Source organism: Necator americanus, chromosome V (genome assembly GCF_031761385.1).
Source record: "Necator americanus strain Aroian chromosome V, whole genome shotgun sequence".
Classification (NCBI taxonomy): Eukaryota; Metazoa; Nematoda; class Chromadorea; order Rhabditida; family Ancylostomatidae; genus Necator; species Necator americanus.
In genome coordinates this window covers 28,522,167-28,540,000 of record NC_087375.1, presented here as the reverse complement: position 1 = coordinate 28,540,000, position 17,834 = coordinate 28,522,167, and the positions used below count along the sequence as shown (strand labels likewise).

At 39.7% G+C, this 17,834-nt stretch overlaps 10 protein-coding genes across 11 annotated transcripts; 4 read left to right on the top strand and 6 right to left on the bottom strand.

The window, feature by feature from the left end:
* Positions 1–16: 16 nt before the first annotated feature.
* Positions 17–1,904, top strand: RB195_015501 (uncharacterized protein; the record flags this gene model as incomplete). 2 transcript variants are annotated; one of them, XM_064206242.1, is made up of 4 exons in its annotated part: positions 17–36; positions 117–269; positions 313–895; positions 1,089–1,904. In XM_064206242.1, the coding sequence occupies 4 exons, from the start codon at positions 17–19 to the stop codon at positions 1,902–1,904; spliced, it is 1,572 nt and encodes a 523-aa protein (XP_064062122.1). The 2 variants fall into 2 exon arrangements, with proteins under 2 accessions (XP_064062122.1, XP_064062123.1); XM_064206241.1 differs by lacking the exon at positions 17–36 and having other exon boundaries at positions 250–269.
* Positions 1,905–3,291: 1,387 nt separating this feature from the next.
* Positions 3,292–3,615, top strand: RB195_015500 (uncharacterized protein; the record flags this gene model as incomplete). Its single annotated transcript, XM_013441398.2, has 2 exons — positions 3,292–3,364; positions 3,425–3,615. The coding sequence occupies 2 exons, from the start codon at positions 3,292–3,294 to the stop codon at positions 3,613–3,615; spliced, it is 264 nt and encodes an 87-aa protein (XP_013296852.2).
* A 1,077-nt stretch (positions 3,616–4,692) lies between these two features.
* RB195_015499 (uncharacterized protein) lies at positions 4,693–5,238 on the bottom strand (the record flags this gene model as incomplete). The annotated part of the gene is made up of 1 exon (XM_064206240.1): positions 4,693–5,238. One exon carries the CDS (start codon positions 5,236–5,238, stop codon positions 4,693–4,695), a length of 546 nt encoding a protein of 181 aa, XP_064062121.1.
* Positions 5,239–5,432: 194 nt separating this feature from the next.
* On the bottom strand, positions 5,433–6,092 carry RB195_015498 (uncharacterized protein; the record flags this gene model as incomplete). The annotated part of the gene is made up of 1 exon (XM_064206239.1): positions 5,433–6,092. One exon carries the CDS (start codon positions 6,090–6,092, stop codon positions 5,433–5,435), a length of 660 nt encoding a protein of 219 aa, XP_064062120.1.
* Positions 6,093–6,123: 31 nt separating this feature from the next.
* On the bottom strand, positions 6,124–7,077 carry RB195_015497 (uncharacterized protein; the record flags this gene model as incomplete). Its single annotated transcript, XM_064206238.1, has 2 exons — positions 6,124–6,842; positions 6,957–7,077. 2 exons carry the CDS (start codon positions 7,075–7,077, stop codon positions 6,124–6,126), a joined length of 840 nt encoding a protein of 279 aa, XP_064062119.1.
* RB195_015496 (uncharacterized protein) lies at positions 6,124–9,455 on the bottom strand (the record flags this gene model as incomplete). The annotated part of the gene is made up of 2 exons (XM_064206237.1): positions 6,124–6,862; positions 9,403–9,455. 2 exons carry the CDS (start codon positions 9,453–9,455, stop codon positions 6,124–6,126), a joined length of 792 nt encoding a protein of 263 aa, XP_064062118.1.
* Positions 7,797–12,853, bottom strand: RB195_015494 (uncharacterized protein; the record flags this gene model as incomplete). The annotated part of the gene is made up of 2 exons (XM_064206235.1): positions 7,797–9,185; positions 12,803–12,853. 2 exons carry the CDS (start codon positions 12,851–12,853, stop codon positions 7,797–7,799), a joined length of 1,440 nt encoding a protein of 479 aa, XP_064062116.1.
* Positions 12,411–12,819, bottom strand: RB195_015495 (uncharacterized protein; the record flags this gene model as incomplete). The annotated part of the gene is made up of 2 exons (XM_064206236.1): positions 12,411–12,538; positions 12,684–12,819. 2 exons carry the CDS (start codon positions 12,817–12,819, stop codon positions 12,411–12,413), a joined length of 264 nt encoding a protein of 87 aa, XP_064062117.1.
* A 1,123-nt stretch (positions 12,854–13,976) lies between the features above and the next one.
* On the top strand, positions 13,977–14,774 carry RB195_015493 (uncharacterized protein; the record flags this gene model as incomplete). Its single annotated transcript, XM_013441399.2, has 5 exons — positions 13,977–14,090; positions 14,209–14,283; positions 14,341–14,424; positions 14,550–14,606; positions 14,691–14,774. 5 exons carry the CDS (start codon positions 13,977–13,979, stop codon positions 14,772–14,774), a joined length of 414 nt encoding a protein of 137 aa, XP_013296853.2.
* A 1,100-nt stretch (positions 14,775–15,874) lies between these two features.
* Positions 15,875–16,583, top strand: RB195_015492 (uncharacterized protein; the record flags this gene model as incomplete). Its single annotated transcript, XM_064206234.1, has 4 exons — positions 15,875–16,037; positions 16,088–16,195; positions 16,260–16,385; positions 16,441–16,583. The coding sequence occupies 4 exons, from the start codon at positions 15,875–15,877 to the stop codon at positions 16,581–16,583; spliced, it is 540 nt and encodes a 179-aa protein (XP_064062115.1).
* Positions 16,584–17,834: the final 1,251 nt, after the last annotated feature.

The following is a 17,834-nucleotide window of genomic DNA, read 5'->3' as shown; positions in this document are numbered from 1 at the left end:
TTGAGGCTTGATCCGAATGCATCGCAACATTGAACGGTTAGTAGCAAACACTAGCTGCAGAAAAGCGTTGAAAAAGAAAGAGAAAAAGAAAAGCAGGAAAATCTCTTGAAATACAGGCAGAAGAAGATTCTGGAAGCAGTACAAAGAAGAGCGAGTCTAAAGAACTGCCGCAGGGATTTCCCCGAATATAATATCCCGCTAGCAACCTTGCTGAGCCAAGACAGGACTCGCACGTCTTCTCGTCGTGAGATGGAAATCATTACGGAGAGGTTCTACTCGAACCTTATTCCGTTCATCAACTCCTGTGTTAAGCCCGATCATCCCCACTGGTGAAGTTCCACCACGGATTCTCCCTTTGGAAGTACGAGTCGCTATCAAGAGCATGAAACCTGGCACAGCCCCCGAACCTGATTTTATATCAGCAGACTTTCTTCGGGCTGGTGGCCATCCACTTCATGTAATCTCAGCAGCGCACATGACATCCTACCTTCAGAAAGAAGGGATCCCAGACCAGTGGAAGACTTCGCGAACCGTTCTTATCTATATTAAAGGAGACCTTCGGAACTACCGTTCGATATGCATGCTGAGCGTGCTATACAAAGTATTCACCAAGATCATCCTCAAGCGCATATCCAGGATGCTGGATGAAGCCCAGCCTCAAGAACAAGCTGCATTCCGTCAGGGGTTCACCTGCTTGGACCACATCCAGACCGTTTCGAGTGTCATAGAGTTCTGCCGGGAATACCGCCTGCCCCTTGTTCTAACCTTCGTCGACTATGAGAAAACCTTCGACAGAGTAGAAACGAATGCAATACCGTCAGCGGTGGTTGTGCAAGGTGTGGACGCTTCGTATGTGAGGACATTAGCCAATTGCTACGGTCGATGCACCACAAAGGTACAGCTTTTCCACTGCCCTCTCACCATACCCATTGGAAAGGGGGGAGGGGGGAAGGGGAGGGGAGGGGATGGGAGTGGTTGTACGAAAAGGCGATACTACATCGCCGAAGCTTTTCACGGCTGCATTGCAATGGATAATGAAATCACTTTCCTGGAAAAAAAGGGGCATAGGTGTTGATGGAAGATTTCAGTCGAATCTCCGCTTTGCGGACGACATCGTTCTCTTTTCGAGTAGTGCCAGTGAAGCAGAAACGATGCTCAACGAATTGAACGAAGCAGGGAAGAGAATAGGACTGCGAATGAACAGAAAAGAAGACACAGTTCATGAGAACGCCTACTGCGAGGACGGAGGAGTGCAACTTGAAGGCTCCCAAATCGTTGAAACTTCGTCATACGTATACCTCGGACGTTCTATGAACATGGAAAACCACTTGGAGAAAGAACTGAACAGAAGAATGAGAGTAGCATGGGCAGCATTCACAGTCATCAGCGAAGCTACGGACCAACAGACGGACCAAGATCGTCGTGCCCATCTGTTCGACTCGACAGTTCTTCCAGCGCTCTGTTACGCAGCAGTGACGTGGGCAGACACCGCTGCCACGTCTGGGAAGCTACTTACTTCCCACAGAGTTCTTGAAAGATGTCTTCGGAAGTTTAACCGGCGCACACAACAACTTGCCGGTCTTCGCAGCTCCGACTTAAGAGAATTATCCCGTCTTCGTGGCCTAGTGGAATATATATCGAAAGCAAAACGTAGATGGGCCGGTTACATCATGAGAAGAACCGACGATAGTTGGACCAAAAGAACGCCAGAGCGGATCCCAAGAGATGCTAAACGCCCTCGAGGGAGACCGCCAACGAGATGGGGCAACGTGTTCACTGCACGGATGGACCAGCTGAGAGCTCAGCTGGATACGGCTCAAGGACCTCGTCAACGTCATTCACGAAGCTTGAGAACATCTTGGATGACAATGGCGAGGGAACGAAACGAGTGGAGGAGATGCTGAGGTCCGCACGTCCAGCAAAGACGAGCCATCTAAGTATTTAAGCATCTAAAAATTCCCAAATGCCTAGCAGTATTTACTGCAAGCAGGACCGTGACCAGATAGCAATCAAACTCGCAAACACGGTCACGTTCTACGGAGTATTTAGTTTAATTACGGTTCCTGCTGAGTCCACAGATCAAAAACGAAATCGTTGATATGTGCGTACTTCGTTGTTTTGCCATTTGTTTTCCCAATCTGCAACACAACCGATACCATTTTTAAGCTGCCTGCTACGGGCTGCGCTTGTGTGACGCAGCGCGTACTGGAGTATTTCTGCTACTTAGCGAATATAAATTCTCTTACAATTATCTCTACTACCCTTGTATAGAATCTACCCAACAAAGCTCCAACGCTATACGCTTTAAGACAGATGACATTTTCTGCCTTCTTTTCTTAATTGGTGGCATACAAACGATCCAAATCCCGTGCTGAGCACGAATATGCATTTACTTTGTACCAAAACGCCACGCTTATGGCACTACAGTATCTGTGTTGCAAAGAGTAACAGTTGGCCGTTTTATCTCCACTGTTACGCTATTGTATAATAAGTGCACTTTGGGCCCACAAAACTTGTGTAATTGTGCAAAGTGGATATTGTGTATGACTATTATCTACTCATAACAACCACTCGATGTAAATTTCTTACCGAGAAGATGCGTAAACTATGCTTACAGCATGACATCATAGCTGTCTCTAAATCCCATTACCGGTACAAGGTGCGTATCATATTTATGATCAATATGTGAAAACACCCTTATACCAAGTTATAGGTGACGTCTTGTGTTCAGTCCATTGAATCCAGTCACTTCATGAGAGCTGGTCAAAAATTTACCTCTGCTTACAAAATTCCTTTTTGAATTTTCTAGAGGAACGATTTGATAAAGAAAAGATAAATTTTTGGTCTCTGGGACAAGAAAGCTGAGCTATTCGTAGCCAAGTCAATAATCCATGAATGAATTAAAACAGAGTGGTATGTATGTAGATAACAGTAGAGAGCACGCTGCTTTTTTTTCAAAAATAGCACCAATAAATAGCTGGAGTAGTTCTGTCGGTTGTAGTTACAAGATGTTATGTTGAATATTGCTATGGATCACCTCAAATCTGTTCTTCCGGTACTACCCGAAACTACCCGAAACCAAAGGGTACCTGGTCAAACACTTTTCTAGAAGGAACCATCTTCGACTAAACAGACTAAACAGTGATAAGAAACAGTTTAAAAATAGGAATACAATTATAGAAAAATTGTTCTGACGGATCTTGTTTAGGGAATGAATGTAGAAGAAAAACAGCCTCTGCAACTTTAATTAACTGTTCATTACAACTGTTCATGCAAATTACTCTTCAGGAAATGATTTCGAGTAAACTGCTCCTGTTCGTGTTCTTCATGTTTGCATTTGCGTACATAACTTCCGCCCAGTTTGGTAAGAAAGCAGCAAACACTTTCACTTTTTGCTTACATCATTTCATAACTTTCTTTCCAGGAATGGGTTATCCTTTCATGGGATTTCCTGGCATGGGCTCTCCAGGCATGTTTGGCATGGGAATGATGAGGCCACGAAGAATGCTAAGACGACTAAGACGACTAAGAATGCGTCAACTTATGGGTGGCATGGGTAATCCGTTTATGGGTATGGGATATCCCGGAATGGGCATGATGCCGTATGGACGCTAATAAGCGAACTCATTCTCTTCAACACGTTTTTATAGTGCACAAGTCAGCATAGTAACATGAGTTATGTGCATTTCTACCGAGTTGCCTATGTAGGAATAAAACTTTTTTTTACTTATACAGTTGCTTGATTACACTAATAAGAAACCCGCAATATGTTCTACGCTACAAATAAAATTGACTTAATAGTCATGTATTAATATACGTCTAAATAATTTTTTCAATGCTTCTTCGGATAAATAATAAAAGGATAAAGTTTCTGGCGTTAATCAATCCGCTTGTGTTGCGCCCCCACGTTCACTCGTAGTGGGTGAGGTGCAGCGGTTAGAGGTTCCGATTCCGGCACGATCGATCAGAGGTTCGAAACCGCCCTAGTGCTCACCAAGCCTTTAATCCCTCTGGGATTGATAAATTGGTAGTCGACTTGTCTAGGAGGATAAAAACACTGACTTGATACATCGGCCAGCCCCTGCAAGTCATTGTATGAGACAGTTACACGTTCGTAAAAATCAAACTATTCTTGCATGGATATATAGAAACAATCACATGCAAGCAGGAATAACTGCTTAAAGAACACCAGCGACAATTCAACACTGTGCAATAAAGTATAACTGGATTTGGATTAGAGAAGGGAATCGTATTGAAAGCTTCTTTCTTTCGTCTGCGCTTTCATATATCTGTTTATGTTTCATACGTACTCATATTTCAGTGACAATGAGATAGACAGAAGGGTTCTACCTGACCCTGAAAGGAACCGCTCATAAGGAGGACTAAGAGTTTGATCCACGATTGTGGGGGAGTTTCAAGGAAAATTGCCTAACTTGATGAGGTTTCTACTTTGAGAACTACTTACCGGAGAGTCTATAAACATGTTCTACTAATTATGCATTCTGTGTCAGTGATATGGGCTAAAACAGGATGAAGACGCGAAACTTTTGGTAAGCGCACAAAAGAAGCGGATGTCAGATTCTGATGTATACTAACACATTTCTTGTTTATTTTTAACTTTAAAATATAACATAATGGAAAGTGACTAAGTGAACATTTGCACATAAATTGGCGACAAATGACTTACTTTTCTTAATCGGCGGACTGATTTGATCGCCTGATGCGATTACCCGCATCTTCGCCGAGGTGTTCCGTCCTTGAACACAGCTCTGCCCAACCTTCACGATTTTCTGCGAGAGCTTGCACAGAATCAATCCATTCGTCGCTATTCCATATCCTGCGAAACCTTACGTCTCGCCTGAATTGCCTATCCACGCGGAGTGTCCTCAGGTCCTCCTTCACCACCTCAGTCCAGAACTTCCGTTCTCGGCCAGGTGGCTTCGGACCCGACAAACTCCTCAGAACTCGTTGAACAAGGCGATGTGCCGGTCTTCTTAATATATGATCAAAGAAGCGAAGACGATTTACTTTAGCCACTTTCGATGGCGGTGCAAGATGTTGATATCTTCCACGTGTCATCCGCCGGTATACCACATCAATTTCTGCGTAAAGACCTTCATTGTGGTATACCCAAGGCCAAAAGTAGCCAAGTAGCCGTCTAATCAGCTTTTGTTCCGTGCAATCAAGCCTCTCCATCACCGCAGATGATGCTGCCCAAGTCTCCGATCCGTACATCATGATGGGGCGAATTCCGGATAGGTAGACTCGCAGCTTGATTTCGCTGGTGATGGGGGTCGACCACAGGCATTTCGTTAAAGAGTGAAATGCAGAAGTGGCCTTAACGCATCTTTACTGAACATCTCTGTCGCAGCTGCAGTTGTTTTTCAACGTACAGTCCAGGTAACAGAACTCTTCGACGAGCTCTATCTGTATCAGCTCAGTTGTCCGTCCACCCTGATTCCCGTTCGAGGTCTCGAAGAGATCCACATCTGCTTGCATTTACCAGGGCGTAGACGTAGTCCATAGGCTGCAGCCAGCTTTGGTACAAGGTTGACAACATGTTGAAGTTTCGTACTGCTTTCCGCGAATACAACAACATCGTCGGCGTACTCGAGGTCAGTCAAGGGGCGTCCTGATGGTGCTAGAATGATATCGGCAGAACACTGATCTACTGTTCTTCGCATAATGTTGTCGATGGCGAAATTGAACAGGAAGGGTCCTTCCACTGCCCCTTGTCTTACTCCAGTTACCACCTCAAACGGTGCTGTATATCCGGCTGGTGTTCGAACTGCAGCAGTTGTTCGTTGATTCATGTCATCAAGCAAGAGAACGAACTTTCCTGGTACTCCATCGGCGCGAAGCGCGTTGAGAAGACGGCCTCGGTGAGGAGAATCGAACGCGTCTTCAAAGTCCAGAAAAGCTAATTGCATTAGCTTCGAATACCGCTGCCGGATTTCGATCACTCTCCTGACGAGGAACACCTGATCAATCGTAGATCGACCAGAACGGAAGCCAGCTTGCTCATTGCGCGTTGTTTCTTTAGGATGTTTGATGAGTCGGCCCAGGATAATGCGCTCCAATACCTTGTACATAACACGCAGAAGAGAGATTCCTTGATAATTTCTAGAGTCCGTGACGGATAACGTCTTGTGGAGGGGAATTATGATAGCGTGTCTCCACCAACCAGGTATCTTTTCGTCTATCCATATCCATCCGCATTTCTGCGCTTATCCTGTCGTCTTCACCGAATTTTCCATTCTTCATTTTTTGAATACAGACTAGAACCTCCGACTCGGTCGGTGGCTCCTCGTTAACCGCATATGTCGGCCTATGAACGTGTTCGAGTTCAGGAGCTGACGGTGTTTGCCGGTTCAGCAAAGTGCTTGTCCTCCCACGCCTTTTCAAACTCCATCGCTCTTGACGTCCACTCGTTATCGCGGTCTTGTTACAGTTGACGACGCAGCCTCCTTCTAAGACGCTTTTCCTTGTTGAAGTCACCAGTACTGCGCGCGACACACTCAGAATTGTACCTGGATTTTGTTTCCGCAGATGCAAAGGCAAACTTCTTCCGCGGCAACAGAACCGGGAGTGTTTCCCTTGCAGCGTCCTGGATGCACTTTGTGAAGGAACCCGCATCGCTAAACTTCTTCCTGGTTCGCACTCTAACATGAATAGACTAGAATAGAATAATTTTGTTCTGCATTCTTCGTCTTTCAGACCTGCCGTGTCGATTTTCGGTTGAAGACGAACTCCTCGGTTTTTCTCTTGGAACCGTATCTTGAAGCTGAGAAGAACTGGACGCAACGCAACGCAACGAGTCGAACGCAACGTCCCAAACAGCTCTAGATTTTGTGATATCTGACTGAGGAATGTTCCTCGTCAGAACATAGTCGAGCTGAAGCTTAAGAGTCCTCATCTTCCACTTGCGCTGCTCTTCAGGCGTTAAAAGGGTTTACCCTTGCCACGTGAGCTGATGGCGTCGATGATTCCTTTTAAACATGGAGGCGATGATGAGGCCCGTCTGTTCACACAAGTCGACCAGACGGTCACCGTTGTCCGACGTGCGCTCCGCTGCATAGTACCATTTTCCCAGCACATCGGATTGCTGTTCGAGTTCCACCTTCGCATTTGCATTTCATTCGATTCCGACAATGACCACCTGATGGCTTTGTATTTTAGACATCAACGCATTGAGTTCATTATAGAAGACGTTTTTACTGAGGTCCTCAGCGGTTTCCGTAGACGTGTGAGCACTTATGATCCAGAGTTTACGTCCTCTGCGATCCCGCAGTCGTACAAAGGCGCATCTAGACGACGTTGAGCCAAATTCCTCTACCAGGTTCTTTTAATCGTTCCTCACAGCTATCGCGCAGCCACCTACTTTGTTCTCATCAGCATCGCCTTAATATATGGTGTAATTTTTGACGCTGATGACAGGCCGATCTCTCATGGGTGTTTCCTGCAGTGCAGCAAAAGGCACACAGAGATATAGCAGAAGTCTGGATAGAGCGGTTTGTTGGAAACCACTCGATATTGTTCGGCAGTTCAGCTTGACGAAACGAATGGTTGCTGCCAAAGATTCGACTCCAGGCGAGAGAGGAGAGAGAAAGACTCCAGGCAGTTGACCTTTCGGGTTATGGGCTTTGGCGATGTGCTGGACGACAGCACTTCTTGCAATGTATGGGAATCTTTCACCATATAACAGTGCGGGTTATATAGCTCGTAGGTCCCCAATGCGTACACTCGAACGCCTGATTGCGTTTAGTTAAGGCAGGGCCACCACGTGCAGGTAGCAATCAGACTCGTATACGCGGCACCTGGCGACATATAATAATAATAATAATAATAATAATAACAATAATAATAATAATAATAATAATAATAATAATAATAATAATAATAATAATAATAATAATAATAATAATAATAATAATAATAATAATAATAATAATAATAATAATAATAATAATAATAATAATAATAATAATAATAATAATAATAATAATAATAATAATAATAATAATAATAATAATAATAATAATAATAATAATAATAATAATAATAATAATAATAATAATAATAATAATAATAATAATAATAATAATAATAATAATAATAATAATAATAATAATAATAATAATAATAATAATAATAATAATAATAATAATAATAATAATAATAATAATAATAATAATAATAATAATAATAATAATAATAATAATAATAATAATAATAATAATAATAATAATAATAATAATAATAATAATAATAATAATAATAATAATAATAATAATAATAATAATAATAAATAATAATAATAATAATAATAATAATAATAATAATAATAATAATAATAATAATAATAATAATAATAATAATAATAATAATAATAATAATAATAATAATAATAATAATAATAATAATAATAATAATAATAATAATAATAATAATAATAATAATAATAATAATAATAATAATAATAATAATAATAATAATAATAATAATAATAATAATAATAATAATAATAATAATAATAATAATAATAATAATAATAATAATAATAATAATAATAATAATAATAATAATAATAATAATAATAATAATAATAATAATAATAATAATAATAATAATAATAATAATAATAATAATAATAATAATAATAATAATAATAATAATAATAATAATAATAATAATAATAATAATAATAATAATAATAATAATAATAATAATAATAATAATAATAATAATAATAATAATAATAATAATAATAATAATAATAATAATAATAATAATAATAATAATAATAATAATAATAATAATAATAATAATAATAATAATAATAATAATAATAATAATAATAATAATAATAATAATAATAATAATAATAATAATAATAATAATAATAATAATAATAATAATAATAATAATAATAATAATAATAATAATAATAATAATAATAATAATAATAATAATAATAATAATAATAATAATAATAATAATAATAATAATAATAATAATAATAATAATAATAATAATAATAATAATAATAATAATAATAATAATAATAATAATAATAATAATAATAATAAGAAGAAGAAGAAGAAGAAGAAGAAGAAGAAGAAGAAGAAGAAGAAGTCAGCACCAATGTTTTCCACTTTTTGCAACTTCTTGTGTTGAAAAGTGTGCTAAGTTATGGCTGGTAATAAACGATTATGTCGAAAAATAAGGGCAAAACAGATCTTCGAACTACTAGCAGGATATCCATCAAAGATCTCCATATTTTCTTATAAATTTTTAAGTATTCAAGATAAACGGTGATGTTATGATGTTAAGAATTAAAAAGTAAACCGCTTGAAGAAAATCGGAAATGGAAAACGAGACAACTTTGACACCTTCACTTACTTGATTTGACTTAGTCGACGGCTTGTATTATCGCCGGACGCGGTTGCCCGCATCTTTGTCAACGCGTGTTGTCCTTGAACACAGCCCTGGCCAACCTTTTTGATCAACAGCAAGAGCTCTCACAGAATCCTCTATTCTACCATCGTTTGAAATATGTTTCCAAATTGTAACGGCATCAGTAGAATATGGATGTAAAATAAAGTTTGAATACTCTCCCAATGTAGTATTGACACATTTAGAAAAAAAAAACTATGAAATCATCACTCTATTCTACCATCGTTTGATCAGACTGACCAACCCCGAACATCACGACTCGACTCTTTGTGGTGCTTCCATCCCTTGTTTTCATCGATAAATAGAGATGGAAAGTGGTGAAGTTTTTCAAGGTTTTCCTTTTCCTTGATTTATCCAAAAATTTAAATTTATTATATATATATATATATATATATATATACATAAATATATAGTGGTTGGCTGTGGTCACTTCGCACGATTATACAAACAATATTCGATAAGGTGGCCAATCCCTACCTTTTCTAATTTTTGAATTCTGTTGACACAGAATGATCGCCACAATACTAAGATGATAAGTATAAAGATAAGGGACTTCAATCAAATATTTACCACCATTGACTATATAAGCTGTTGTACTTCTGTGTTTATCACTTCTGAAAGTAGGGCATAGCAGTAGGGCGCAGAAGAGTAAACATACTGGTTGTGCTGGAGTGCATTTCTATACAGCACTCCAGAGGACGGCGCCACCTATATTGCTTCTTCTATTTCATGTAATTCATGTTCATTTCCTCTGATATTCCTAGTACCAGTTCGTCACTAATCTGTTTGGTCATCACTGATTTCCAGTGCCGACGCACCACTCTGACACCGTTGATCCCATTCTAGTTCCTCTCACTGTATTCTGGAGCCGACGCACTACCGTGATGTTGCAGAACCCATCCCAACTTGCCTCGTTTCTTGCTTACGCTGGCGCATAACTCTGACGCCATGGGTACCTCTTATTACTTTTTGGTGTCTAATCTGATGTCGCAGTAGCAGTTCCATTGTGACCCATTACTTTCTAACGCCGTGGAGCACTTCTCACCCAGTCTCTCTACTTTCAATTGGTATATTGGTGCTTTTCGGAGTTCCTCCAAGAAGTAGGCTCCACATATCCATCACAGAAAGACATGTTGTGTTCTCACAAAGCTTGTAAGACTAGAGGCCTGCAACCTGCCTTTGGTGAACCTAATGATGGAAATCAGAAAGATTAGGTAAGACGTCATTAGAATGACAAAAACAAAGCCCATTCGACGCTCCATATGAAATTGGAGAAGAATGTCCTTAGGAACATGTGACAGTGGTGGAGTTAGTGTCTTCCTCGAATGGTAATGAACATCAACTCTTTCGAACAATCTACGACTCAAATCAGATGACTGAGGATGAGAAAATTTGGTCCAACTGCAGTTTTTATTCATAGCTTGCGCTCTTAGATGAGGCAACAGAGGGGTCAAAGCCTCAATTTTCTGTAAAGGTAGCGTATTACGAAGTTGACGTAGTGTAGAAATCTGCTGGAATTTCGCTATTTCAAAGTCCTTCTCTATATTCTACGTGAGAATCGCCCTGTGGAGGACAGCATAATGGTATAGACCACATCATCTTCAGTGATTGGTTTTTCCTGACGGATGTCATTGCCGTACTAGAGCTCTACACGGCAACACAACACCGACTGCTACATGAAAGACTTTTTTATATGGAAAGGAGAAAGAGCCCCAAATTTCATTGAGCAAGGTCTCAAGGGTAACATTCTAGGACCTCTCCGCTACGCTAGATGGCTTTTGAGAGGATCTCTTTTGACAGCACTGACGAATGGAATGGGTCACAAAAAAAATAGTTTCGCATTGTAGTTCTGTTTTTGTAGGTCATTCTAGAACATAGCGGAATAAACAGGCTTATTTATCAACAAAAAAGCAAAGCAAAGCACCATCAGTTAATTCATAGAAAAATATAGGGTACCGCTTACCACTACATACGTTTAGAAACACACTCTCTTTTGCTCCTTTGAAATGTAAATTCGCAAGTTTATTCTCGTATATATAAATAAATAAATAAATAATAAAAATATATAAATAAATGTAATTATATAAATAAATACGTGGCATTTCCAATAAGGTAAAGAAAGATCTCCTCACCGCATTCAAAAGTTTCCTCCTACAACTCAAATATGTGATCATCAAAAAGTAGTAATTTTTCAAATAAAATAAGAAAACATGTAATATTCCACAAGTTTTTTTTTCATTTCTTTCAAAGTACGCTCCTCCGGCAGCAGCACATCTATTCTATCACTTCTCCCAGTCTTGAAAACATTTGTAATCCTTCATTCACAGCCTTAAACCACTTCTTTGATTCCGCTTTTACCTCCTTAATCTATCACCCAATCAAAACGATGACCACAAAGTGATTTCTTGAGTTTCGGCAAAAGCCAAAAGTCAAACGGAGCCGAATCAGGTGGATAGGGCAGTTGCGCAACGAGACGAGTAGAATTTCTGATGAAAAAGCCGCTAACAACCAAAGCCGTGTGAGATGGTGCGAGATTAAACGAGAACGCGGACGGTTCTTCCCTTCCGCACATTTGCTTACAGTCGCATTCACATTAGTTAAACTCATCTTTTCAAGCCTATTTTTAACATTCGCTTTAAAAGAGGAATAGTTATGAATTCACTTTTTTTCTCGAACCATGCTTGTTTAACTTTGATTAATCACGCTAATGCTAATAGCTCTGAGAGTGAATTTTGAAGAAGGCTCATTTGATCGTTTCATTTTGGCCAGCAGCGACCGCATCCGAAGTAATGCTCTTCTTTTCTAAATTTTTCAAAAGTTCAACTAATTTGATCTTTTCAAAACATAGGTTGGTATCTTTTAAAAAGATCAAACTAGGAACCTTCTTGATCGGTTGTTTTAAGCAATTCCTTTCCAGAAACAACCCACTTCATTCTAACTCACTATCTGCGCCGTCAGTTGCCCTGCCACTGTTCTCCTCCGATGCGAGTAACATTAAACCGATATGCATTGATGAGGATCGCGGCGATTGACGGCATTTTTCCGCCTTCAGTAAACACCTCTGAGAAGATAAGATAGTCATCTGAATTTTAGTAGATTTAGAATTCAGAATTTCCACAATAGTAAAACACTTCATCGGTAATGTCCAATTAACAACATTTGTGATGTGAAGATCAGAAGCAGATTGGTAGATTTTCTAACGACGAGTGCTCGTTACTGTTGCTTACCTGAGAGGAAGTTGAGGACGAAGGCGGGACTCTCTCGATCATACCTTGCCACCACTTTTGAGTCTTCCATTACTCGAGCGTCGCTTGTTGGACTGCGGCTATACTCCAACGCGACTAACACTGAACCGATGCGCATAGATTGGTTGCGCCGCGACCGAGAGCATTGTCATGGCCTGTCGCAGTACTTATTGAGGATAAAATCATCATAGGAAAGAATAGAGCATGTCTCTTGTAGGAAGAGAGTACATGTATCGATCTACGTCATCGATTCCAAACTGGTAAGACGGCGGTTTTTGTTCCTTTACAACGCAACAGTTTTTTTTATTATCAACGGTTCCGTCACTCTTGAACATTTGCATTTATTTCCTTTACTATCAATACGTGTTTCCCCAGCATACCACAAATCTGGAGTTGTACGGATTTCAGGTAGAGTATCCATATACGGGGTCGTAGATTATGCAGACCGGAGTAGTTCCGCTCATTTCTCCCTGAATAACTGCAAGCAGCCGGCTCCTGAATGCTGTTTTGTATTCCATTGCAGCGCGCCACCCTTGCACGCGTAGCGTCCCTTACCGCCTATCGGGGCAGTCTGAATTGATTTTCGACGAATCGTATGGCGGAGGCGGCGCAAAGGCTGGAGCGTTGCAATAGATGGCGTCGTACAAAACAACATTCTGGAGGCCACTGTTTGCAATGATGCAGGGAGAGATGAGCGAAACTACCCCCGGTCTCCATAATCTACGACCCCGTATACGGATACTCCACCTGAAATCCGCACCTCCTTCAGATTCGTGGTATGCTGCCTTTAAGCATTTTGCATCAAACTCTTTTGAAACAACAATTCTCCAATTGTTTTTAAAAAGTGTGAAAATAGCAACAATACCGGCACAAAAATTCAAAAAAAAGCGCTCGAAGGAGTAAAAACACGCCTGATAAAAACGCAATTCTTACTCATACAAGTCGTGATGGTTGAATGATGTAAATTTTTGTATCTAAAACTGGTCTTTGTCCTTTAGTTTAGTTCAAGCAGTGAGTGTTAAATCCACTAATATCACATGCCATTTAAGCAGACGTATACAAATTCTTTTTCTGCGCAGGTCACGACAACTCAGTCAAATCCTTGATTCTCTTCATATTTAACCTATCTCCTGATCCCATACCACTTATAAATCGGATAATAACTAACTTTTGCTACATATTCCACTTATGTAATCGGTGGCCAACTCGTAACTCCACGAATGGCTGTGTTTGTGCAGCTGTAATAACTGCGAAGATATGTCTGTTTTAGGAATCATGTCGCCTCCTGTTTTTCTCCTCCTTTGGATCGTCACGTTTGTCGACAGTCAGATACTGTCGGGGGGGATCGGAGGACCCAAGCCTCTCAATCCAAGTGATCCTGAGAATATGGTTAGTCCACCCGCAATTTATGAGCGCTTAGGTTGATAAGCAAATAGTTCTACTTCCACAGTTATTGGTGACCTATATTTAAGCCACATATACGTAGAATAAAATCGAAAAAATTAAGGAAAGAGCGTGGAAAGCTGTGAATGCTGTCAACGAAAAGGTCAACGACGGAGACCAATTAATGGTTCCAATCAAGGTTTGACCATAATTATTTTTAAAAATAAAATATTCAGTCTGAACTTTTGTAGTTCAGGTTGAGAAAGCTGAAGCATATGTTGTAGCTGGTAGGAAATACATCTTTGAAATACTCTACGGGGAATCTACATGCAAGAAAGGAGTAAGTTTTTTTTTCTATTTTCAACTATTTTCACCAACCTCCTTCCATTTAATAGTGAGAATACGTCTAGTACAAATCCATAATTATTCCCTCGTCTAAAAGTTACTTCAGCTTGTTGTCTTCAGCAAACAAGTACAATCAATTCTGCCAACTGCCCACTGAAACCAAACGGGCACCAAGCAGTAAGTTCAAAAATATCTTTGTCTTGGGAGAGATATTTCCACTACTTCCAAATTTGTTGCAGTTGAAAATGTCCTATGTTTCAGTTGTACGAAGTCGTGCTGTGGGAGAAGCTATGGGAGAATTTCGAGCAGTACACTGTTAAGAAAATCCGAGATGTGCATGCCTGAGAGATTTGAGGGATATGTTTCTACGCTTGTTTGTAATTAATTAATGCCGTTTGTCATTTAAGCGGTAAAGAAATATCAACACAATAAATAATTTCGCATTGGAGTTGTAAGAAGCGGGATATTGAGCTAACAATGCTACTACGCGTACTTTGGAGTCTCGATCCACCACCTATAGTGTCGCAATTGCATACATCTCTACACAACTACGAATTCGTTGTCCTATTTCACCCAGCCCCTTGTAGAACTGTATGTAGACCTCTTACGATACTTCCCTCTCAAATTATTGCGAAATCAAAAATCTGCATATTCTGTGGAATACAGCTTAGATATTCGAACTATGTGAATAGTGCTGTCAGTTGAAAAAGGCTTATGGTGAAATATGATGAGATGTGTTAATTCCATAGAGCAGTGGATTTATTTGGACATCGTATGAAGCGTTAGTGAGAAATGAAATGAAAAGAGTAAAAATAAAATATGAATTGGAGTAAAAAAAATGAAAAGAGCGTTACTAATGTTATGGAATAGTTCGCTGGATAACTTTTTTGGAAACTGAAAATACTGTCATTCTACCTTCTAATTCCCCCAACAAGTGAATTGTTAGGCAAAGGAACGATGTTCTTCTTTCTGTTCCAGTTCTTATTCGCCACGTGTAATTGCTGAATAGACAGTTTTTCATACTTCGTACAACGCTTATCACGGAGACTGCAAATGCATCATGTTCGTTGTTTCATGTAAATATCATGCAACAGATAAAGATAAAGTTATTGACGTATCAATCGTTATTGTTGTTATCCTTTGTTGGCACTAGGGCGGTTTCACACCATGGACCGTGCGGCCACAGCTGATTTCTAACAGATTGCGCCACACAGTCCCGTGTTAAAATCCTAGTCGTATGTAGATGTCCATGAATAGAATTTGGTCTCTATGATGGTCAGGAACCCAAATGGAGCAACGATTGCATCGAGAAGGGGAATGGAGGAAATCATCCACGACTTCTACTCTGATCTCTTCGACAGCCATGTCCACTTGCCTCCTCACCATCTGAGGAAAGACGAACATGTCATTCTAGAGGTTCTACCATCCATATCATGTGAGTATTCATGGCAAATGGTCCCGACAGGATAAGATCAGGACATCTGAAGGATCTTCCGCCAGTTCTCATCAACACTCTCGAGAAGCTTGCTACACGTTACCTGTCGGAATACAAGATCTCTAAACAGACCAGCAAGACCGTGTTGCTGTTAGAAAGGGGAGATTCACATGGTATCGGCAACTATTGCTCAATTTACTGCTTATTATCCGTCATCTATTAGCTCTTTACGAGAGTGACCAGGATGCCACAATTTCTCGCTTTTATCGACCTAAAGAAAGTCCTCTACTCGGAAGCGGTCACGAAAGTCATAGACAACTCTCCTTACTCAGTATGTAAAGGTGCCTCAAAGGTTGTATAGTAAATTCACCACCGGAAGTTCGACATTTTACAAGAATATCATTATCAACGTGAAGAGGAGATCGGACAGGGTGTTACAATCTCACCTCAAATAATCACCGCCACTTTCAAAAACGCAATGAGAAAGCTGGAAAGAGACGACATGGAAATGAAGGTTGATGGTAGGCTGCTACACCACCTACGCTTTACTAATGACATCTTCCTTGTAACATCCAGTATCAAGTAAGCAGAACGGATGGACGGGTATCGGAGATACCGCTTTGCTCAACGGAACGAACATATCCGAATGCATCACCTACGTTCCACCAATGCACTTCCTACTTTCGTCTATGTTTAAAAAAAAACTGGGCACTTCGTGAGCAGGAAGATAATGCGGACAGGATCAGTGAACGGTCAATCGAAAAAATGATTCTAGGTGTATCCCGCTTCACGTAATTGAGAGAAGGGATTCAAAGCTTCTATGACAGCGATCAAAAACTAGAGACGCTGCTGAGTTTGCCAAGGAACGTAAAATAAGGTAGGCCGAAAATGTGATGCACTTCAACGACAACCGTTGAACTAGAGTTATCAGGGACTGGGTCCCAAGCGATATTAGGCACATCAGAGGAAGACCGCCGACCCCATGTTCAGACGTATTCACAAATGAAGATCGTCCTTCATCCTTCAAAGCAAACTTTAATGATGTTCGTGTGCCACGCTAGTGCCAGTGCCACCTCTACGACTATTGCATGCGATTGGGGCAAATGTAAACATTACAGGTGTCCGCTCAAGCAAATTGGCGAACAATGAGTCAAGGTAATAATCACTGAATGTTCTGAAGCCTGCAAGTAGGGTAGCTTCCTAGGGTTCCTAGCACATCAGTTGTACTCATTATCTCATCATTTTGGTTTCTCTTTTTGACATTTTATTAGAAGATGTTCTTTAAATATACGCCTGACTTTATCATTCCCTTTTCGGGAATTTCATTCAGGCTTTCCGCCCTAATTTTTAATGCCCTAATTTTTTTGTTTCATCAACATTGAGATAAGTCATAGGTAGTGAGTGCTCTAGGTGAGCTTGCCAACGTTTTCCCAACAAGGATTTAGTGTAATTTGTAGTGATGGTCCAATGACTAGATAATTTTGTTCGATTCAAAACTTACTTAAAGGAAGTACAACCTTGTTTTTTTTTTATTTTGAGAAAAATTTATTGCTTACATTTCCTGCACTTTTTTCCGTAAAGCAAAAACGAGAAGCCTGTCACAGAACTAAGGCTCAGAATTCATGGCGATTATTGGAAATCTAATCCCGATTTTTCGAGGAACGAAAGCTTTCTTGTCCAAAGTTTGTATGAAACGAAATTCTCTAACAGAAGAATATCTTAACCTATCCTATGCAGAATTTTCTAAGTTTCAATGCATTTTCCTGAAGTATGTGAATACACGACGAGCTGAGAAAATTTGATAGGCCGAGCAGTTTTCAGAGCAGAGCAATTTTCTTTCGATAAGCCCCTTGTAATGGAAATATTCGGTTATTTTCTTAAAATCTTTGCTTTGCTTTCTTTGCGGTGCTTCACATCTAGCGTAATTTTTACGGGCGTAGATGTTAAATCATCTGTATATTAGCCAAGGT